This window comes from Melospiza georgiana, chromosome 2, assembly GCF_028018845.1.
Source record: "Melospiza georgiana isolate bMelGeo1 chromosome 2, bMelGeo1.pri, whole genome shotgun sequence".
Classification (NCBI taxonomy): Eukaryota; Metazoa; Chordata; class Aves; order Passeriformes; family Passerellidae; genus Melospiza; species Melospiza georgiana.
This window is the reverse complement of record NC_080431.1, coordinates 72,888,770-72,913,584: the sequence shown is the minus strand read 5'-3', so window position 1 is coordinate 72,913,584 and position 24,815 is coordinate 72,888,770. Positions and strand designations below refer to the sequence as shown.

Genomic DNA, 24,815 nt, shown 5'->3' with positions numbered 1-24,815 from the left:
GGTTGCTTGCTATTCCTTGCTTCCCCATTCATTCTGTTCACCTCCTTTGCAGGATTTTTGGGTGTGGCTGAGGCATCAGTGTTAAAGGAACATCTTGCAGTGGCCCTTTCCTCATGTGGTTTGTGAAGACTAAACACATGGATTCATGGAAACAGAAGATACATGGATAGATTTGCATGATACAGCAAATTAAACTTTAGGTGCCACTAGTTAGGCACCACTGACTTAAATCTTTAATAAAGATGCCATTTTTGAAATCAGAACTTTCAAAACTATGTAAACTCTGTAGATGCCAGGTGGAACTGTTACCAGTTGCTGTGGAATTGAGCAGCTATAGCTTAACAGCTTATTTTCTGGAAGAAATCAGGCAGATACCAAAGTAGAAGAACTTTCTGTTGTTGACCTGCAGAGAAGCCTACAGGCAAATTTTCATTTTCTCAGCTTCCACTCCTTGGAGTAGTGTGCTGTAGTTTTTCTCAGTTTAATATCTTATCTTTTATTTTATCTATTATTGCTGAATTTGAAACATAGGACACAGAGGTTCCAATCTTAATTAGGCATCTGATGCACTGCAACTATAAAGGAGATAATTTGCAGAAAATTAATATTCCCAAACTGTGCAGTCAGATATATTTCCTTGTTGAGAGATGTAGTCAGTGTAGCTGCAACTGTGCCACCAAGTACTGGGGATTTGTTGATGGTCTTGTAGTACCCTCAGCCATGGGCTGTGAGAGTGTCAGGGTGCATCATTAAGGAAGTAAATGAATCCAGAATGCAAATATTTTTGCTTTTGTAGCAGAAAAGCTGAAAACTGTAAAATAAATACTAGACTGACACTGCATGCAATCTGCTCTCTTTTTTCTTTTTTTTTTTTTTTTTGTTTTTTAATTAATAAGACAACCTAATGAAAAGTCAAGTATGTAACACTGCTGGAGGTACCATCTTGTCCTGACAGCTGAAGAAAAATGAACTTACTATATCCTAGACATGGAGGCGCCCATTTTACATATTTAGGCCATTTTTACCCAGTCAGACTTCCAAGAACTAAGCCTGTAGTTACTAATGAGCCTCCTCCAAACTGATGATGCATCTATTTGTGAGCCAAAAATTCTGCCTGTAAAATCAAACTTTGAACTGAGGTTCTTTGAAGAGCTGGAACCATAAAAGTTGCATCTGGAATTGGATATAAAATAGGGAGAAAAGGTAGAAGGTTTCTGTCTCAGATATGTAACTCTTTAACCAAAGTCAAACATTAACCTGGATGGTTTAAAAGAGAAGTTGTACAGAAAGTAAGCAGTTTAAATTAAATTATTAAAATGGACTTTCATATATGTCATAAATTCGCTATATATGAGGAAAGCTGAATTAGTTTATGGCTACTTGTATGTGCCTACTTTGGCTAATGAATTAATTTTACAAATTACTCATATTCATTGTCTTGTCAGAAATACCATCTTTTATTACAATAGAACCTGTGGTCACATGCATAAATATTGTTGCAGTGAAAGATATTTTGATTGACTGTTTCCTGGCAATTGGCACTAAATTAATTTCTCACATCTGTTTATCAGTTTCACTTTATCCAGCTAGAAAGGTGTTTCAAGAAGTAAAACAACATTACTGTTTAAAGGTGCACAATCTCCTTCCCTCTCTCCCTCCTTCTCCATTTTATAGAGTCAGGTAGGTTAAAGCAGAAAAAAAATCTGAAGATAAAATATTGATGTACAACAATTGAAGATGAATGCATAAAGTACTGTTGGAACAGCTATTCCTGAATAGAAAAATTATTGAAAATACATTCTCTAATATAAAAAGTGTGTAAGAATAACAAAGCTTGATTTTCAGATTCCCAAATGTCTTTCTATTGAAAGCTGAACCTGGTCAAATAAATTATGATCTTTCTGGAATAACTGAAGAATTTTCTTTCACTCCATCTATTTTCCTATCAGCAATATGTCTATGCTGCCCAAAGAATTTAGGGTCATGAGGTTTTTTTTTGTATGGAGCTTCAATACAGAAAATGAAAGACATTCTGTCATTACTGGTGCTGAAAAGGATGTCTGATGGTGAAGACGTTCAACCGCTGTTTTCTTTGAGTGTTTTGGGGTGATCTCTCATGTCCAGCACTTCCGTTACTCATCAACATGTGGTTTGAGGTGCTGGGACATCCACAGGGGTGTATTTGGAGAATTAGAATGAAAATGAATTTTAATTCCACTTTGCAATACCTTTGCCACTTTGCAAGGCAATAGAGACTCATGGTTCATTACTTATTGCAAACAGAAAGGGAAAATTTTTAATTTTGAAATGGACCTGTGATTACATTGCCTGGTCCCTGGTGACCAGCAAAGAGGACATAGCACAGAGTGCATCAAAAAACCTAAGGAAATCCAAGCTGTTAGGGACTGACACAGTATAATTAAACTTTACATTTCCTGAAAGGGTATTGGCACAAAGTGAGCTCATTAATTCTAAATTAAAGCTTTTATTCTGGCCTGCCTACAACAGCAACCTCCTCTAAAAAGGCTCTGTTTGCTAGATATTCAGGTTGCATTCACACATTTATTGTGTTACAGAAAAAGACTTGACAGATTTTTATCACTTTAGTACAAATAAAAATGAACATATGTAATTATGTAACCTCCTAAGGAGGCCTGATTCTTTGTGATACTCTTCTAATTCTCATGGTGTAAATATGTATGACTTTAGAACTTACATCTTGTGTAATCCTTAGTCCAGCAATTGGCCACACTCTGTTCTCCATCTACCAGAGGTGGAAAATCTGCCCAAGAAGTGACTGCAGTGGAACCTGACATCACAGAAACATTATGGAACAGATAATGAGCCCATACTTTAAAGCTGGTTTATACAATAGAGTGCGGAACAAAAATATCTCTATATGTCATTTAAGTGTTATATATATGCAGGGTTCTTTTAATTACTGTTATACCAGATCTTTAGCCATATTCTCAAAGTCTTGAGGAATCTCCCATTATGCTTAGTGTGTATTGCTAGAAGCCACCAAATAAAGGTGATATGAAGATAAGCAAAATACATTAGGAACTGCTAGGTTTGTTGCGAGTTGGGCATAAAAGCATTTTTGGATGACATGGCAATTTCCTCAACTTCACCTGAGACCAACAGATTCATAAGTGAAGTAGGGGGCTCAACTCATGAAAAATTTGCCCTTTAGAAGCTATCTGAGATATCTAGTTCCTTGTATTAATCACAGTGTTGGCTTGGGATATGAATTGCCATCCTTAATAAGGCGCTCATATGACTTGACTTAAATGATGCTTTAAATTTGAAATACCTGATGTGACGCTAGTTCTGAATTGCAGCTTTGTTGCTGAGATTATTAAACTGGTGCCATGACATCTGTGCAGCCACAGCTTCCGTTTGCAGACCATCTGCAGCCAATCTGATCAGCCCATGCAGTCACACGTTGCTTTATAACCTTGACCAGCTTAACTGAGGTGGAATAATTGAAGTTAATTTTTGTAGCACAGGCAAGCCTTTGATAGATTTAGAACACTAAGGCTTTACAGCACCATGTATTTATGCTAGAGGGCACTCATATTTCGTTCTGAGCAGTATCAGAGCTTGGCATTTGTGTATCCCCAAAGCATGGTGCCAAGAGTAACTTTCAGGCAGTGCTGTGAGGTAGGTGTGTATATAGATCCCTGTTTTACGATTGAGGAAACTGAGGCGGGAAGCTTAAGGTATTTGACACAGATCACAGCAGGAGTTAAAGAATGTTTAACACAGGTACTAAAGGATGACACAGCATCCATGACAACTTGAAAATTACTCTCAAAAAAGCCAGCTCATTATGTAAATATATATATATGCATCCATACATCTATGTCTGTGCAGATTAATTCTGGATGTGAATTTTTATTTTTAAAACTAGAGACTTTGCTTTCTTATTCCAAAATTCTGTGAGAAGAATGGAAGGCTTTAGGAAGAGCACATAAAGAGCTATGTCTCTGTCCCTGGCTCTCCAGAGAGAGAAAAATAGCTCTTGTCTGCAGTGCCTATACAGTAACAGAGAATTTAGTGAGAGGCACAAAGTCATAGCATCATTTAGGTTGGAAAAGAACCAAACATACACCTTACATTGCCAAGCAGGATGAATTTTACAGGCGCATGAAACTCTTAGGTCACACAGTATAAGGTCAGCTTGAGGAGTTTTTTCTTTTTCCTCTTTTTTTCATTTTTCCTATGCAGCAGGTATTCACTAGACTGAGAATTTCACTCCTTCATTTTCAACTAAGTGTTCAGGGAAGTACTGAAGTGGCATCTGCAAACATAAGGCAGCATGTGATTTTGTCTCCTCCCTTCTATGCTGTTACACCTCTCTAAAAAGAGGAACTCATGTCTGAAGACAGCTCCTGCAACTGAGAGTTCACAGCTCAAGAAGGAAAAGTCTGAGTAAGAACAGAATTTGCAAGCGATTTGTCTATGGCAGGATAGAGGCAAAGTTTGTCTTGAAGGGGCTTGCATCCAGATGTCGAGACTTGTCTAGACACACTTCTCTGAATGACTCCACCAACCAGCACCTTTTGCGAGATGCTGAAAATCAACAATTTTATTTCCACAGTACGGCTCAATAAATTCTTCACGTCTTCCAGAAGTGTCTCTTAAGACTGTTTCATTTTGCTTGCTTCCTGTGAGGATTCATATACATTTTAGAAGAATGTTTTCAGAAAGCAAATACTCTTCTACTCAACACAGATGGATTCCTGAAAAGTTCTGCTGGTATCTTAGAGTGTGGATAGTGAATTTTCCCATGAGAATAAACATAATGAAGGGATGCATGTTAGGACTTACAGAATACACACAGTTTAAACACACAAGGATAGCTGTGGCATGAGGGATGAGAGGGAGGGAAAAAAATCAGTGTGAGCTTTCCAGAAGAAATGCTGGCTTTATAGAATAGATAACCCTTTCTGAAAACCCTGATCTACTTCACCCAGGAGACTGTACCCCTGATTGCCTGTTTTGTCACCCTTCACCCTTGATTCGTTGTATTTTGCTTCATCTAAGATAAGGCTATCAACGGTGAGAATGTAACTCCTCAGAAAGAGGGAGCCAATTCTTCATCAGTGTCGGCAGCTCAGATCTTCTGGAGAACTGAATGATGTGAAATGCTCCTGCATCTTCAGTCCTGTCACTACCTCCAGGAGACTGAACTTGCAATGGGAACATTTAACTGTGAGCATTCTTGGTGTCTCTTTCTGAACAGCTCAATTTTCATTTTCATCATAATCTTCCTCATATGAAAAAAGATCACTCAAGTTTGAGGGGTGACAAAGAGTGCAGTGATGACATTTGCCTGGTCAAGGTATTGAGAAAACATGGAAATCAATGGACAAGTAGGGTGCTGCTGCAGTCTCATCAAAAATATGAATTTTCAGAAACCACATGACAAAGAAATGGGTTTTGGTATCACTGGTGCCACCCAAATAGGAAGACACAGCCATCACCATGAGTCTTATTTGACCAATAGCCATAGAGAGTTTTGACTAGTTGCTAGGAATGAACACCTCATAATAAACTTTAGCTGAAAAAAAGAGAAAAATTTAAATATATTTTTGAGAAAATTACAATCTGCTTAGGGACAATGTGGGCAGGCTGGTTTCGTTGAATAAAGTATAAATTGTGAATCATAGTTGTTCAGCTCTTGTAATAGTCTGGAAGTCTCTTAGGATTTAAAGCAAGCTGAACAACTGACAATCTTGGAGGAATTCAAGTGTGGTTTTATAATATCTGGTTCAACCGACTGAACTGGATCACTCTCACTAGCAATTATGTGTTTCACCAAGCATCTGGAAGCTTCATTGATGTTTATATTTTCCTGCAAATGAAAGAGAAAGAGAGGTTGATTAGTCAATAATAATAAAAACATGTTGCATATTTCCTATGCATAATTAAATTTTTCCCTCAACAACATCAAAATTTACTTACTGTAATAAACAGTTTTCAAAAATTGACTGTGTTAAATAGTGCTTACTGGAGTTTTGAAGTTGGTTAAGTTTTATATATATTATGACTCATATATGTTTTAAAATGTATACAGAGCTGATTTTAAATTACCTCAATCTCTTGGTGACTTGATTGTTTCAACAAACTAAAAAACAAATGCCAGAGAGGTGTTGAAGATCGATGACTGAAGTAAAGCTCCAAAGACCATATTTCACTGCTTGAATAATGGCTACTCATTTCCAAATAATTAATTACATACCAGTAATCACAGCCATGCACAGCACTTATTTTTTAAAGCCTTTCCCACAATTTCAAGACGATTTCTGTATGCAATGCTCACAATGAAACCTGTGATGGACCAGTTTCATTGAATAAATGATACAATCTCAAATTACTCACTAAACAGTAAAACTGTTCTGTATGGTTTGGAGTCCTCCCTGATTTCTTGTTGGGGCTGACTGCAACGCACTGCATCTCCAATGCACTGATTCAGAAGAAATATATCACCACTGGTTTCATTTGTAGGACAGAAATCCTCACTCTAGGGGTTTAAAATGAAAGCTAAAGCACACCTTTTCTTACATGTACCTGATATCAACTGCACATTTAACTTGCACCAGTTCTTACCCTGTTTGTAGAATAAGTAACCAGGAAACAGCTCGATCAGTGAGACACAGCACAACACAGCATAGAAAATAAGCAGTAGTACTGAACAAAGTTTTTTTTTTTTTTTTGTAAATAACAGCCAACAATATGTTTGGAATGAAAATTCAGTCTCTCTAGCATAAAAGGCACTCTTCTAGTGTGCCTTTTGATTACTTATTTTACAAGGCAGGAGATAGAAACTTCACTGCAGCCTCAATCTTCTAGGAAATTGTATCACACAGCCACATACATCCACATGGAAATGCATACCAATATATAGACATACATTTGTGCATATGCACACACTACTCTTGCTCAGTAAAGATAATGTTTTACTTGCAGCCTAAGATTACCCAGGTTTCCAAGTGGAATCTCTGAGTCATAGACTAGTTTTGACTGGAAGGGACATTTAAATGCCACCTAGTCCCAATTCTCAAGCATGTCCAGGTCTCTCTGGATAGCAATCTGGAGCCTGCTGCACTGAGGCCATAAACTAGCTATAAAATAAAGAAACGTGTGTGTTTCAGTAGAGAAGACACATTTATAGGAAAATCAAAAGCTAAAGGAATAGATTCTTTGTATTTTATGCTATCTCCCACTTTCCAACTAGCCACCTCATGCTGGACCATGACTTTGTCTAATTCCCTTGAAATCAATGTCAAAACTCCACAAATTCCATTGTCCATCCCTCTGAATCACAGTAAAGGACTGAAATCTGTGGATCTAACTGAAAATGTTAAATAGTGCAAGACTTCAATGACAAACATGAACTTAAATATTTTGTATGTACAGAATATCAGTAAGTTGTAAACCCCCAATACTTTAGAAAAGTACATATTAATGTACATAGTAACTGCTAGAAAGCAATCTGGGGCTGGGAATTGTCTCTCTACTGAGATGTTAAAATTCTGCTGTATCACATGGCTCTCTCAGACCGACTAGAAAATTCCTCAAGCATGCACTGAAAACCCTTTTCAGAGCACTGTGAAATTTTATTTAAAAAAAACCCAGACAATGAAAAATGTCTCTCAGCACTGCCTAGAGAACTGAAGCCAAAATAGGATTGTTAAATGCACAAAAAACAGAAATGTAAAAACCTTTTGCATTGTGTTTGTTTTTACTGATGGACTGGTGAGCATTTAATTTGCCCATGTGCTTCTTATGTGTTGAAATAGCAGCATGTGTTTATTTAATAAGGTCTTAGGGACTATCTAAGATTCTACCCAAACTGATTAATGTTCAGATGTATTAACAGCAACCATCTTTATTAGGGGCTACCATTTCACAGCACTCGGAAAGAGGGAAGGAACCAAGCCCACAATAGCATAAAATTGATATATGTGGACATCCCTCATCCCTGCTGGTGATAGATGGAAATCCATGTGGCAGACATGACCCTAAAAATAGAGAAGAAAAAGAATTCTCTGGCCAGTACTCAAACAAGAAAAAGCAAAAAAAAAAAGAAAGAGGGAAGGAATAAAAAGTCCTGTTCTGAGCCTACTGAGTCTAGAGAGTCAGTTTCTCACCTTTAACATTTATATGAACTGTTTAAGCTGTGTGGATGACAATTTCAGCTGGGGTACAAGGGGAGGAAGACGAAGGGTGACCCTGATAGACAGCACAGCTGGTTTTGAGTTTGTGTCTAGCTCCAGCCTGTTCCTGTGGTTCAGATGACAACAGGCACACAGGATGGATGAGAAGTAATATGTTAAGTTACCTGCTGCAAGGAGCCTGTGGTCATTCCACAAAAGCAACTCCTGCTGTCCCAGATCCTTGCCTTGACCATTTCCTTTCTGATGCTACTACTGCCTTTTGTTGCAACCTTAATCCTGTGGCATCCTAGACCTGCAGATCAGATGTTGCTGTATTCTGGTCTGACTAATGAAATATTGATTTCTCTACCTCTCCTCCCATGGTGTGTTTTGCAAAAGAAAAATCTGTATTCTGCTAGGCAGTGAAAAACTACAGACAGTAGAAGGTGATCTGCTATCCAAACACAGACATCCAGAGGTCTGGTGATTTTAGGGCCCATGAAGTGTTGAGAGGCAATCAAGGGGAGGAAAGGAAAGAAGAGAAAGTTAAAATCCACTCAAACGCAAAAAAACCAACAATCAGAGTGTAAGATTGGACAGAGAAGAAAAATCACAGACAAACCACTAATGGTATTCAGACATGGAAATTGCCTCAATTATACCTGAAAATAAAACTAAATATGTCCATAATTGTCACCTCCCATATGGCTTTGTCCTACAAAAGAACATCAAAGAAACTGAAGATTGCTGAAGTTCAGACTTTTTTCTCTTCTCTTCTCTTCTCTTCTCTTCTCTTCTCTTCTCTTCTCTTCTCTTCTCTTCTCTTCTCTTCTCTTCTCTTCTCTTCTCTTCTCTTCTCTTCTCTTCTCTTCTCTTCTCTTCTCTTCTCTTCTCTTCTCTTCTCTTCTCTTCTCTTCTCTTCTCTTCTCTTCTCTTCTCTTCTCTTCTCTCCTCTTCTCTCCTCTTCTCTCCTCTTCTCTCCTCTCCTCTCCTCTCCTCTCCTCTCCTCTCCTCTCCTCTCCTCTCCTCTCCTCTCCTCTCCTCTCCTCTCCTCTCCTCTCCTCTCCTCTCCTCTCCTCTCCTCTCCTCTCCTCTCCTCTCCTCTCCTCTCCTCTCCTCTCCTCTCCTCTCCTCTCCTCTCCTCTCCTCTCCTCTCCTCTCCTCTCCTCTCCTCTCCTCTCCTCTCCTCTCCTCTCCTCTCCTCTCCTCTCCTCTCCTCTCCTCTCCTCTCCTCTCCTCTCCTCTCCTCTCCTCTCCTCTCCTCTCCTCTCCTCTCCTCTCCTCTCCTCTCCTCTCCTCTCCTCTCCTCTCCTCTCCTCTCCTCTCCTCTCCTCTCCTCTCCTCTCCTCTCCTCTCCTCTCCTCTCCTCTCCTCTCCCTCTCCCTCTCCCTCTCCCTCTCCCTCTCCCTCTCCTTCTCCTTCTCCCTCTCCCCTGTAGTGCTTGTTATCCAGCCTCCTCTGAGGCCACTTTTACCTTCACAGTTCTCCAAACGCAGGAGACACTCTGTCTCCCTGTATTGCTTTCAAGGCTGGTATTACTCAGCACTGCATCTTTGACGTGTTTATCTGGACAGCAGCTTTCTGTGATAGGGAAGTGCTGCTATGGCCATTTGTCAAAAGGAGGAAATGCAGAGCCACATGAATCCTGGTCCAGCATGCAGTGGCTACTTGGAAAGTGGGAGATAGCACAGGATGAAGTCTTCACATGATAAGTTAAGAATGCAACAATTTCCTTTCTCAAGAAAAGCTCTTTCCCAAGAGAGAGCTTTTACTGCAAGGCCAAAAAGGATCTTACCCACGTTATGGTGTCTTTATCAGTCCTGTATTCCTGATTCAGCATGCCAGCCTTTATAAAAGCCTTTCCCAAGCACCTTGCCCTGCCCTGTCCCTTGAGGTGCCTAGCCCAGTTCTGTGTGGCTCAGAAAGCCCCAGCACCTGATACACTGTCCCAGTCAGTGCAAGAGCTGAGATGTGAATCCATCCCCAAGTGATTTATCCTGCATCAACCTGCCAGAATCTGCCAGAGCAAGGACCTGAACCCTGCTTCTGTGACAATGCCTGACTACTTGTGCAAGTCTTTCTTGGGGCCTCATCAAGAAGGAATGGAAATATGAAAATCAGAACATGTTACTCTTTATTCTATTACTAAACAAAAAAAGGCAAAGAAAATAACTCTGACTAATCTCTGAAATCCAGAAAGGAACACTGGAGGACACAAATTAAATTAGTGTTTGCTTGTAGATCAATCTTATTAAAATATATCCTTTCAAAGGGCACTTTTATGGAAGGGATAGCAACTGAGGGCAGGGAAAGAGAGCTGCATTATTTAAAACCCTTGAACCGATTGCTATTGGAAATAATGTCTTGTAAGCAACAATCAACTAAAGGGAAAAGAAATACATTATTGAATGTGACTCAAAGCAGTACACAAGCTCAGCAGATGTTTTTGCATTCTGGATTATCTTCCCCCTTATCTGCCATCTCTACTGCAGATGCAGAACATTAACATTTAGGGCATTCCTTTTCAATATATGAAATAAGTTCCCACAGATTAGAGTCTCTTAGCTCTTTGTAGAAGAATAAAGGCCCTGGCAAGTTTTAAGGGCCTGTCTCACTTTCAGATGAAAGAAATTTTGTTTCTTTACCATGCACATATCTTAAATTTGACTATCGGGTTGTTTTCTGATAGAATGCTGTCCTGTGACAGTTTTTTCCTCTTACTGATTCTGACGCTTCTGAGTCTTACCTTGACAACCAGGGTGAAGAACAGTGTGTATGCAGGCACAGAGCTCTTGGGGAGCTCTAAATCACTGCTGCCTAGAGACATGACCCTAGACTAGTGCTGCACTTGAAGGAAATTGACTTCCCATAAGCAAGCATTTACAAATTGTGAAATATTCAGGTATTAGATGGGAACCTAGCGAGAAGCTCATAGCTTCCACATTTTATTTCCATACTGCAGTAAAATCCAGGCGCAAGGAAATAACTTGAAAGATGCTTTAACCTGTCCTCCCCTGGAGCTAGCATGCTCCCTTAGCAGAACTCCCTGGAAACTGCTGGGAACAGAGCCTTATTAAGATGGTGTGCTCTGCTCCTGCAGTGGTGTTTCCAGGAAAATGCAGCCATACAAGTTAAAAGCCATCTAGAAGCATGAACATGAAATTCATAGACGTGAACTGCTGTGACGGCAACTCTGTCAAAAGATCTTTCCTGTGATTTAATTCTTACATCTGGTTGAATAGCCTGCAACAAAATTATTTCACTTAATGATTTTATGATTTCAACAATTTTGTATTTCTCTGAATTTCCAGATTTGGGACAGCACTAAATAATGCATTTCATAAAAGTGTTCCAGAGAGCTACAGGACAGCTCTAATACCCGTAGGATAATCTGAATGGACTCCTTTCAATTACAGGAAAAAAAATCTGCAGAGGATTCTTCACAGAGTGATTGTACATCTGAAATGAAATATCCTGCCTTAAATCTCAGCTTTATTTCTTGCTTTATGGCAGAATCGGAAGTATTTCCTCAAACTGTATTGTGAGATTGGTTAGACTTTTTTGAGTGAATTAACAAGACAATCTAGGGAGCCACACATCCCTAACTGGGTCTGGCAGTCTCAAATGAATTGCTTGGATTTAAGTTACCAGATCAGCAGATTAGTTTAGAGTGTCAGCCTAATTCAAATACATGTCCAAACCTTGTTTTTCTTTATGGAAATCAGAAGTGCATATCCAGTTCCTCTGCAAATATACTGCATAGCTTGCTTTTTTCATGTTTCATAATAATTGTCCAGTCAAAAGAACTGAAGAATCTGTGATTTAAACAAGGGCTAGTAGAGCTTGTATTATTCATAGAATGCCCTGGTAAGATAGGAAGAATTAATGTCTTTGTGTTTTGAAAGAAAGGCTGGAACAGACGAGAGAATGACTTTCTGAAGGCAACACAGCAATGGCAAAGAGGACTTTTAATTGCTAGTCCAGCATTTGTACCCTGTAAGGGGTTGAAACTAGATTATTTTTAAAGTCTCTTCCAACACAACTCATTCTGAATCTATGTTGGCACACCATGGACTGCCTGTCAAACAAAAGCTGAATAGAGGACATCTTATTACCCACATTTCTTAGAGGCAGAACTATAACACTATCCTGGTCCAAATAGGATGTATCCAAATAGCTCAGAGACTCAGACTGCTCATCAGTCTCCAGGTCATGATGCTCAGAAGACAAGGAGCTGCGTGCTTAACCTAGTTCTGTAAGGATCTGAAAAGCACAGCTACCAGCCTTTCTGGGCAATTTGGACAAAACATGAATGTCTTTTCATCTAATTCTGTATTGCTGACGGTAGAATTACAGCAGGAAAAAGAGGAACTCAGGCATAATAACAGCACAGCCATGGCCAGTTGTAAGATATTTAAGTTTTTTCTGAATTAGGTACTTTCCGGCACATTTAGTTTTGCCTGACTTGTCTGTTTTGTTGCACAAGTTCCAGTTTTATTATAAAGTGATAATAAGCTTGAAATTGCTCCTTTTCTAATCCAAGTCAAAAGCTCACTTCTTTGAACTAGGCATGGTGGTGAAAACAGTTTAAAGGCTTGGAAATGTGAGTGGAGTTCTCAGCTGCTCTGGCCACGTGCTGGATAATTTAATGTGTGACAGGAAGAAGAAATTTCCTCCCTTTAAAAGAATGGTTCTTTCACAATAGTTGTGGTCATGAAATTTATTAAAGAATTAACTATTAAGGGTTATTTGGTGATTATCTGGGGATGTGCCTCTTATACTGCAATCACTATGGGTGAAGTAAATATGCAGATATAAAAGAGACCAGGCTCACCACCGGCTATATGGCAACAACAGCGTAACTTGTGACTACACTGTGAGGTGGTGTTGCCCAATAAGGCCCTTCTCACATGGAAAACTATCCAAACAAAATCTTCTCTCTTTGTAGGGAGAAGACTGAAAGAGGTTTATTTCCTTCAGATCAATGTAAGAATCAAAACTAATATATAAGCCTGCATTAGGTGGCTCAAATATTTTATATTGGAGTGGTTAGCTCACAAAAATAGCACCAGGGAATAATACAGAGGAGTTTTTTTGGTGTGTAATCTTCCAGTGAACAGACAAAAGCTTAAAACCATTGACAGATTGAAATATGGTAGGTACATATATAGCATGCTACTTTCTGCAAGGCAACCAGAACAAAAAGATGTTCTTTTTATAAGTAATCACCTTTGTTTTTCCAAAATGCATAAATCATATTCAGTTTGTTCTCAAGGCTTTAACATTTCCAAGCGCATCTCCAGAAAACCTCTGGAGATCTAATTATTCCAGGGTACCACAAAAAGAGAGTTATTACTTATTTGAACTGCTAAAACTGATAGCTGCAATATGAGGACTCCTTTGTCCATGCTATTCTGCTTCAAAAGAGTTCCTATTCTCTGTAGAAAACAGAGTTAGTAATTGTTTTTTTTATCAGACCCAAGTTCAATTACTTATGGTGCCCTAGGCTGAAAGAACACCAGGTATGTACAATATCCAGAATTCTAAAATAGTAGTAATATTAACTTTTGTTTAGAAAAGGAAGTGCAAGGTTTAGTTTAGGACTTAGATCAAGTGGGGAAATTATTTTGATCTAACTTAGTTTAAATGTTTTGATTCTACCATCTTTACTGGAATGACTCTCTGCATAATTTTAAAGTCAGAAGCCTCCAATTCTGGGTGGAAATCAGGTGTGTGGATTGCAGAACAACAGGTCCTAGCCTCTGGTGTATAACAGCAGAGAACAGTCTGGTAGCAGCTGTGTGCCCTCGACTCTCATCATTCCCTTCAGAGTGGCTTTTGAAAGTAAGTCTTGTCATAGCTGGATTTTTTTTCTGTTCCTACATGATTGCATTGTCAATCTGGGGACTGCTTGGCTTTTGGAGTTAAATAATGTAAGAAGAATATAGATATTTACCATATCTAAAATAAGAGAAATTCTTAATTCTGTGCAGCTTAGAGAAACTTGGGAAAAATTCCTCTGTTATGACTTTAAAAAAAAAGTTATGTTCTCTATACATCTTTTATACTTCCATAGTTCTGCCCCAGACTGGCTCCATCATCATCGTAAAACCTCTCTGTGATCTTTGAAATTGTTTGCATATTTATTTTCTGTCATGATCTGCAATGAGTCTTAGCACAATAAATGCGGTTGACCTTTTTGAGTGGTGGACATGTGCCATGTTTACCATCCTCATAGTAAAATTTAGTTTATCATAAGGAGGATCACTGGATTCTCTTGGCCTCACTCAACACAAATCAGCAGACGAACCACAGACCTAAATACAAACCAGATGCTGCACATGAAGGAATAGGAAGTACCCTGTTGTGGAGCAAGAGAGTTTACACACTTACTTAGACCCAAATTTCTCTCTGTAAATGGCATCTTATGAAACAGTGGCTGGATTTGAGACTCATTCAGTAGAGAAGCAAAGGCATTAATTACAAAGACATAGAATCATAAAATCTTAGAATGGTTTGGGTTGGAAGGGATCTCTTCAAATCATTTTGTCTAATCCTCCTGCCAGGGCAGGGACATCCTCAGCTAGATTGGGTTGCTCAGAGTCAAATCCAATCTAGCCTTTCATGTTTCCAGGGATGAAGCATCCACCACATCTGGGCGACTTGTTCCAGTGTTTCACCATCCTTTGTCAGAAAAAAAGATTTCTTATCTCTAGTATAAATCTACCTTCTTTTAGTTTAAAACCACTACCCCTTGTCCTATGACAACAGGCTCTCCTGACAGGTTTGTCCCCCATCTTTGTTATAAGCCCCCTTAAGTACTCAAAAGCTGCAATCTCAGCCCAGAGTTCATGCAGTGCTTGAGGCAGTCTGGGATATGCTGCTATTCCCCCGCTGTTACTTTTGCTGATTACTAGTGAAACATCTTTTAAATATTAATGCTTAAAGAAGGTTTCAAGACCAGAAAAGTAAAATACAAATATACAGCCTAAAAGTTCTTAAGTGCCTTACATAAACTCTTTAAAAGGAATTAAACAATCAAATGCAGCATTTTGGCTTCCAGCCTACTAGAAATCTAGGTTAAACCAGAACCAATCTGTTTACATTTCAAACATCCAAAGGTTCCCCAGAGCTGTTAATGATGACACCAGCTTTCATAATAGTATACAATCAACACAATATCCACTGAATTGTTGTGTTCAAATCAATATTTCACATGCCAGCTTCCAAATCCTGCACGAACTGAAATTATCCAAGACATCTCAAATTGATCTACAGTACCAATGTACTTTTGGCCTTTGAAATTTGAAAGTCTGAGTGCCCTTTCTGATTTTTATCTTAATATTCCATGCACTCAGGAAATCTATACCAAGGCAAAGAATTGAACCTCAGAGTAGCTCATTCAGCCTTTTGACCACTGATATTTCCTTCCTCCCCAGATATGTGATTTTTTTGAAAAGACTTTTGAGAATGAGAGCTTATAACAGTGGACACTGTACAAGCACCACAATAGACTGACTTTATTTCTGGAATCTAAGGCAATGAAGCTATTGTCTCAAATCAGCATTTCTCAAGCAAAGTGGTTATATAAATATTTAGAGATAATATTCAATGTTAAGAATGATGAAAAACATCTTCATATCATTCACAAGAGGTAGCTTTTATGCCTTGCCTAAGGTCATCCTCCTCCCCGGGCTATTGAGCAGTAACCTGTTGACCGGGTACATACTTTACTGCTGGCCTATCACAGCACAGCAGCTGCATTTCAGAATCTTTCAATAAAATACCTAAAAGAAATAAAATTGCATACTATATATTTAAAAATCTATCTTAATACTACCAAGAGAGGAGCTTTTCAAGGTGCACGTTTAGAGCAAATGATCTATTTTAAAAACTGATTTCTCTGTCCTTAGAAACATTTGAAAAGAAACAGAAACATTACCTTGGCTGATGTTTCAAACCAGCCCACGAACCCATTCTCTTTGCAGAACTGATCCATCTTGATGCCGTTGTTCATAAGAACATCTATTCCCTGGTCACATTTGTTTGCTAATAGGACTGCTGGCACAGGTTTGCCATTTGGAAGAACCAACTTAGAGTCCAAATCCTCTTTCCATTTTGTCACTGCTTCAAACGTCGCAGGTCTTGTAACATCAAAGACAATAAATGCTCCCATAGCCTCTCTGTAATACACCCTGGTCATGTTTCCAAATCTTTCCTGTCCTGTAATGAAGAAAATAGAAGGGAAAAACAACACTAGGTCAGTATTTCACATAGCAGGTTTTCTAAGATAACATTACTGCAGGCAGGACTTCATTTTAAAAGTCTCTGGGAAACTACTTTTTGCCTAAATAATTTTAAATACCATGCTAGAATAATTTGTATGAAAATGCAGGAGAGTTTTGCATGAAAAAGGAATTTTCAAGCCAACACCCTAGGAAATTTAATGAAGTTCATTATAAGTGAATAATAAGTGTGATAAGTGAATAATAAGTGTATGGTGTTATTAGACTACCAGATTTCTCAGTCTGTGGACAGTGCCAAGAGTCTTTGAGTACATTATAGGACTTTCAACAAGAGACACAAAAAAATATAGGCACCAGATTGGAAACTCCTTGGTACTATGGTATTTTGTCTAAAACATCTAACACAACTGAACTGCTCAAGGATGAAGAGGATCCTGCATATTCTCATGGAAATGATAATAACCAGCAGTACCATAATATAGCTCTGGAGCCATACCAGGTATAAGTGTAATTACAAGTTTATTTTTATTGACAAACTAAAGCACAGAGGTGAGGAAGTTGAGTTTAAAGCCTTACAAACGTGGAAAGTGCTCTAAGAAATATCATATTGCAGTAGCAATATGAAGAGCTGCATTGCTCCACTGAAAAGTTCTGTGAAGAAGGATTTCATACCAGTTCTGTCCAGAAGCTTCATGGTTTTATTTGCTGAATTCAAAGTGCTTTCTGGGAAAGGACAGAGTTTTTGGGAGCTAAAGTACATTAGTGTATTCAAACATGGGCATTTGTAAATATCTTTCATTTTATATGATTAAAACTATGAACAAATTAATACATGACATCAGGATGTGGTACGTTGATCAGCTGTGGATTTGTTAATATAACTGCTGTTTTCATAGGAACTCTGGAAAAATAAATTACACAGAGCTTTTCTTGAAAATAAAATATAGATTTTCTACTAATGTCTGCAGCATAGCTGTGATCTAAAGAAGATTTATAAGCTCCTGAAACATTTCACAACAATAGGAGTTTTTAAGCAAGACAACTCTTGTACATGCTTCCATAGCTGGGAAAAGTGCTATGGAAATAGAAGCATTGAATGCAGACCTGTTTCTACCCTTATTTTCTCAATGTGAGCAATTTTGAGTAGGTTAGGAAGACAAGAAGATTGGCAGTCTGCCACTGACCCCAGGAAGGTTATTTGTGGAGAATTTGTCTGATACAAATTTTGCTGTCAAATGTAAGGGAAGGCTGAGAAGGGAAAGGTACCAATTGTTTAGCTTCTAGACCATGCACTTTCATTTAATGGAAATAGCACTGAACCCAGTTAGGGGGTCAACACCATCAGTTTGTGATGTTTGTCTTTGGTTTTAAGCACTGTGGCAGCAAGGAGACAGTCATTCACATGATTCAGAAACCAAAGAAGAAGCCTGTCTTCTCTAAATTCATGTCAAAAATTTTTTGTCTTAAAGAAACACTGTGTCCTATTGATAAAGCAAGATAGAAATAGATTATTTCTGGGAAAGAAGAGGTCATATTCAAAATTTCTTTCGTCTATATTTTTATTCAAATGTCTTATGATTCCTATCAGTGGGCTAATCAGATGAATGGCTAAGTCATGTGTTATTCAATAATCTCCTTGTTGAGAAATTCTTTTTTCATCTGCAAGAAGGTGCCTTCCACCAAAAGCCAAGGTTTAATTAGAAACATGGCAGTGAGGTAAGCAGCAACATATACAAATAGTTTTTGATGGATATTGTATTTCACTGATACTTTATACTTCTCATTCAAAGTTCTTGAGATGCTTACACTATAGGTGATATGAGAGCGGCTCAACTCAGGCCTCACACTTTGTTATTAGGACACAGATCACTGGGATAGGTGGGACATGGTGTCACAGAACAAAAGTAAATTATTCATTTGCAGAATGAAATCATCCACCATGAAGGAAGTTACTAAAGGAATAAAAGGCTCCTAAGTGGTGATCTTCTCCTTAGTAGTGGCCCGCAAATTCCTGACAAATTGAATGACACTGATTCTTCCTCTGGCTTCCAGCTGCTTTTTCAGATGCACAGGAATTTTACTGCACAGAAAAGCCAGTGTGTTTGTAAAAGCAGCATTTTGCAGGAAGACAGGGATAACCAATTTCCATCACCAACCACTTCAAAGAAAGAGAAAGAATGGAGCTGCATGATTAACTGTCTGAACTGTTTTGAAGTGGTCTTTTTCTCCATCAGTTATAATTAATGTATCAACATACTCGACAGAAAGGCATTAGGCCAGTTTGAATGGAAAAAGTGGTGCTTTATAAATCAGAGTTTTAGTTTTATGACCTTTGCATAATGATTTTATTTAATTTAAATAGTGGAAAAAGTGATCTTGAGTATTTGCATTGAGCTTGGAGAACTAAATAATATGCCTAAGGATGCAGAAGTACTCTTTTTTCTACAGATTCTCGCTTATGTGAACAAAATCCTATATTAATAGATGAGGTTCCTAAAACCTTTTAGTTTAGCAGAATTGCTCGTAATAGTAGGCACTGCTTGATGTATTAAAGATGTCAAAATCTGGCCTTAGGTTTTCAGCAACACAATGTCTTAGGCAGGAATAAGGCTAGAAAATAGATCAACCATTAGGTATTCAGTGGTATCTCTCAGGCAGCCTTGAACATTAGAATCTGCTTTACAGCAAGACCAACTAGGGAAGGAAGATTGGTTTTACTTTTTACTGGAAGGATCAGAAGCTTGGGAAATATTTGATGTGGTCCCTAGTACTTTACTGCATCATTTACAAGACCACTGGCATTTGGCATCAAACCCTGCAATTCCAATGGCCTTTGCCCAATGAGGTGGGGCTTCATGTTAGGATTATCAGCCCTAAATTAGATTAGAAAATTAACTGGGAGTACTGAAGGTTAGGATCCCTTTGTAGTCCGAGACTGGGAAAAAATGTCTAATTGTTAATTCAGATGAATCCTACTCTACTTGGAAGCAAACCCAGTGAGACCAAGGTGATAAAGATTTCTACTAAAGGGAAGCACTCCCTGTCTGAAGGGCAGCTGCCTGCACATTTATCCTAATCTCGGTGGCACCTCTGCAGCAGGGAAAGCTATCAGTTCAAAGGTTTAAAGCAACCATCAGCTGAACTTTCATAACTTATAAAAATTTACCCCAAATAAATGTGTACAGTAATCTAAAATTTTCACTAGCCACTATCATCTCTAATAAAGGTATAAAAAGTAATGATAAATGGATGAAGATAATTTCCACAATTTTGACAACAGCATCTGAAATGTGGCACAAAATTTTAAATTAAAAATTGTTTGAATTTTTAATGCTGAGTTTAATGCCCAATGCTGAGTTTTATGATGCATTCTACCTCTTGCCACTGTTCTAAGAGACAATGCTTTTGGGAACTACCTGGCTTTACAGACAGCCTTTAGCCAAGACTGAAAAGCTGGAAACTGTGGAGAAGATTTAAACATCTTTTACCTTTCCCTTCAAAATATCTTTTAGAGTATTCACACTTGAATTCAAATAATTGTCTTTATTGATTGAAGCTTAAGCAGCTCTTGAGCTGATGTTCACCACCCCAGAAGGAGAAAAAGCAGGCTGTCAGCAGGATCTGGCCCACAGATTCCCTCACCAATCTCTACTGAAATAAAGCCCTCACAGCAAGAGACTTATTTATGTTTGCAGAACAGTAATTTCAAGGTAACTTAGCCTAGAAATCACCATGACTATCTTATTTATGCATATGTTCTGCAATGCTTAGCAGCTGCCGAAAGCCTAAAATGCTGAGGACATGCTGTGCCTGGCATTAGTGAACAGGTTTCCACTTGCTCCCTCTGCAGCATAACAATCCTAAAAACTTTACAAGTGCAGAGATACTCGTCTATATCTGTGGGTAGACTGCTGCTTCTGAAGGTGAAAGTGACCTGGAAAGGAAATGGAACTGTTCTTTCCCCAAAGCATTGGTCCAACTGTTTATGAGATGAGAATCAGACTTTTAAACACAAACCAATATCTTTTTGGTAGCAATGAATAACCCAGCCCACCCAAATGCAGAAGGAGTGATAAAGAGGAAGCTGAGATGGCTGTGGAAAAGGAGCGGGGAGCAGGCTCTGATGTGCTGCTCTCTGATGTACAAAGCTCCTCCCTGCAGTAAGTCTATGGCTAAAGCTGGTCTTCAGAGAAATCTCTGGGCTGTTCAGGCACAAAACACAGACAGTAGCACAGAGAGCAGCCTTGCAGAGAAGGGAATAGCAAATACACCCGGATCTGCGGCCTGCAACAGCTGTTTTCTTCAGAAGCACTGCGCCAGACTGCATCTGCAGGGCCAACCCCATCCACTGTAACCTTGTGCAAAATATGATTCAGAGTTTCTTTAAAGCTTTCCTTCTAAGAATTTGTTAATGAATTTAAAGGACATAAACACAAAGACAGTAGAAAAGATAAAGAAATAAAGACAGAAATTGACTGAGGGGCAAGATTTAATGTTGTATGACACAGCAGTAGAGATGATGGCATACTTTAAAAGGAACACCAAAACTAATAATTTGTGAAACAAAATGGAATTGCTGTGAAGAAATTAAAGAAAGGTGAATTTTATCATGTATATCTCCTCCCACACTCAATACTAAACATTCAGTCACCTCAAACTTAGGCATTTCACTGAATCAGACATAAGTTCATAGATCTTAATGACAGCATGTTGTTACAAACACCATAACATCACATAGCATTACGGTTAATCTTACTATTCCTGCCTAACACTCACAGTTTCAGGAATACAGTATGTGTTAAAACCACTGTCTTAAAGTAGCAACGTGTAATGCAGAGCCTACATTATCCCTGAATTAATTTTTGTAATACTTAGTTATCCTTGTTTTTTGGCATTACTCTCTCATCTAAATAAATGCAGTTTCAGCATTTAGCTGTTAGATCATATTATAGTTTTGTTTACAAAAGTAAAAAACACAGAAAAATATCTTACACAAATATTAACTACTTTTAATTAGATGGCACCAGACAAACCAAATTTACTTTTTCTTCTTGTGTCTGGTAAGGGTAAACCAGGCCAAACTACTTGGTCCTACCACAGCTGGAATGTGTCACTCCTCAAATGAAGTCACAACTTACATAAACCCTACTAATAATGTAGATAAGTTTGACACTAGTTTTAATCACAATATTTTAAAGAAAATTATTTCTAGATTTTTAAACAATTTACTACCCATGAAAAGCAAGGAGGTACATATGTTTGGTACTGTGTTCACTGCCTGTATAATGGAGAGGGGAGAGGATATAAGAGCTAAAATAATACCTGATATGTATATATATAAATGTGATATAAATATGCATTCATATATCATTCCTGATATGAAATATTATCAATTTATTTGCAGAATTTGCTTCAATTCAAGGTGTTCTACATGCTAAGCCAACATCCTTCAGCTTGGTCAGGGATTGAAAGTTTATTTCCTTAACCCAAAAGAAAAGCTTGACTTGATAATAGAGTCAATCAAAGGAGAAAGGATGTTTTTAGACCAGAGATTTTATTTTTCTCCCTCTTCTCATTGCCCATTTGTATTTTGCAAATGATTTTACATGACCAGCAACAGCCAAGAGAAACCAATTCCATTCTCTCCATATTTCCAATCAGTTTTGCTTCTCTTTCATTTTTGAACCTCTTTTTCTCTCACCAGCCAGATGCCTTATGTGTGATAACTTTTATGCCTGCACCATGATCATCTAAATTGAGCATGTTGCTTACAGAACTTGCTCTCTGTGTACAGCCAGCAGCAGCTAAAGCTCCTTAAGCAGAAGTCATTAAAGCTAAGACAGCAACTCTTTTTATTACCAACCACTGTCTTGACCTTCACAATGATGCTTTGAATTGGGCAATTCATACGAAATTTAGTACTGCGCTGTAATTCTCTCTGTCATGTGTGATAACTCAGAAAGCATGCTAGTCATTCAGTACTACAACTAGGTGTAATTGCTTTTGCAGCCTGACTGAAAGCTACATCATATGATCCGCCAGCACATGATTAGTAGTGTAATAAATCTCTGAAACAAGGCATGCAAAATACATTCTTTAAGTCTTTGATACAGTCAGAATTTACTATTAAATGCTTTTTTCTCATGCAGAAAGGTTTTTCTGGCAGTGTACGTATTTGTTGTTACAATCAGCCACTGTTAACTTTAAAATAATTGTTTGCCACATTATTCTATCTTTTAATAAAGAAAACTGAGCACATATGTATTTAAAACCATAAAACCACAGGACTGAATTAGCGTGTGAAAAAGCGGAGTTTATACGTTTTACATAAAGCAGTGTTGTTGCATAAGTTTTAGTACCTCAGTGCCAAATTCAGAGCTCAGACATGAGACAGCTCAGTGCAGCAGAAAAGCACTCCCTCCACCAATAAGAATGTCAAGAATTTTTTCATTTCACCAGTTTTACCCGGTGCTGTTCCAGACTAGATCAATGAGCCTGAGTGGGCTCACAGCTCAGGCCACAGGCTGGTACAGTTGCCTAACAGCTGATATGATGCTCACCTTTATTCCCTATTTAATGAAAGTAATTTCTTAATTAAATTGAGTTTTTAAATGCCTCCCTTTATGCTGTAATCTATTGTTTCAGTTGTATTTGATTCTTGCATTCACGAAATGAAAAATTATTACTTACAGCATGGGATATATGCCATCAAGATAAACTTATTTTTTGGACCGAAACAAAAATGATTGATTTATCAGAAAGGTGCTGGCAAAAAAAGTTGCCTGCTTTATTTGAAGCCAAATCAAAAATGTCTGAAGCGCTGACAGCAACAATGTCAAATTCTGTGCGTTTTAATGATGTAACCATGTGGGGATATCTGGACTTTACTGTTTTTCTCCTTGCAGAGGGAAAATAATCTTTTGTTTTGCTTGATGTTGGAATAAGGGTATTTAAATATGAGTAATTATATTTTTAAAAACCAGAATGATTGCCAAATAGAAATATTTCTCTTTCCAAAACACGTAAGAAGTTGCTTTCATTGGACTGAAGGAGGGCAGGTATGAGAGAGAGGAAGAAGAAAGGTATTTTGATAAACTAACTCATATACATTCTCTTTATTTTTTTAACGATAAAGGTAATTTTAATCATCTTACTGAATCCCTCATCTATTCCACCAAATTAAAAAGATTTAACAGGACATTCTTGTTATTCTTCCTCCTGTCATAGAGGTCTGTTAGTTCAAGGAAGCAAAACTGAACATTGTCAGCTTCAGGTAAAACAACTGGGGCATTTGGAGAGAGGTGCCTGAGTCCCTTAATATGTCCAAGGGCTTGGGAGAAAAATCAGCTAGCACAGGTTTCACTCTGACTCTCTGGCTTCCCTAGTTTGGGAGTCTGCTGATTTTAGGGAATCTCCAAAATATCAAACTGCCCTTAAAGTTTTCTCTCCTCAATCTGCTCTCCCTAACTGCATAGGCAGTGGTAGTTCCTAGCTTTCAGATCAGTACAAATGAGTTGGGGTCAGTATTTTTTATTGTTCTTTGATAGATTATGGGGCAAAGGGTTCTCCTCTGTACTCACCCGCAATGTCCCAGAGCTGCAGCCGTACCACAGTCTCAGCATCCCAGTTCAGCACCTTCAAAGCAAAGTCCACGCCGATGGTGGCCCGGTAGTGGGGGGAGAAGTTCTGGTGGACATAGCGCTTGATGATGCTGGTTTTGCCCACTCCCAGGTCCCCGATCACCAGCAGCTTGTAGAGGTGCTCCTTCTGGCTGTGCTTCTGCATCTTTCCTCTGGCTGCGGCTGCTCCCTGCAAACTGATTGCATGCTCTGCCCCAGGAATCCTGCCAGCCTGAGGGGAAGAGAGGGGGTGAGGGACTGGGCAGGGAAGGAAGGACAGCAAGGTAGGTGGAGGCTCTCTCCCTTCCTACGGAAGCAGGATCACCAGGTCCAGCAGGCAGCCCTGCTGGGAGATGAAGTAAGGACGAACTGGGGGAAGGAAGTCTCCCAGAAAGTTTTGTGCGTATGTGTGTAAAGGTCAGCACGAGGTGTGTCTGGGATTAGTCTGGCTGCTAAAGGCTTTGCAGGAAAATTCATGCAACAGTTCTGTACTCTGTTTGGCTCCTTGCTGAAAGGACAGTGTTTCTGTTGTGCACTAGTTTTACACACAGTAAATTTTGAATCGCTGCCTTGGTGATAATATATGCTTGTTTCCGGATGTCTTTAAGATGCCAGTCACTGCAAAAAAACCCTGAAAACTCCCTTCAGAGGTTTCATTTTTGCATTAAAGTGCAAAAATTAAATCAGTGTGACTTCAGATTTGGATGAAATTTGGTTCTAATCTGTGTAAGTTAGTGTGAATGCAGTTACATCACTAGTTACAGCAATATACAGCAGCTTTACTT

The 24,815-nt window shown here is 38.6% G+C and overlaps 1 protein-coding gene across 1 annotated transcript; it reads right to left on the bottom strand.

Moving 5' to 3' along the window:
- Positions 1-5,707: 5,707 nt before the first annotated feature.
- RAB38 (RAB38, member RAS oncogene family) lies at positions 5,708-24,211 on the bottom strand. Its single transcript, XM_058018482.1, has 3 exons — positions 23,992-24,211; positions 16,108-16,388; positions 5,708-5,860 (listed from the first exon to the last, which is right to left on the bottom strand). Exons 1-3 carry the CDS (start codon positions 24,194-24,196, stop codon positions 5,708-5,710), a joined length of 639 nt encoding a protein of 212 aa, XP_057874465.1. The 5' UTR covers positions 24,197-24,211.
- Positions 24,212-24,815: the final 604 nt, after the last annotated feature.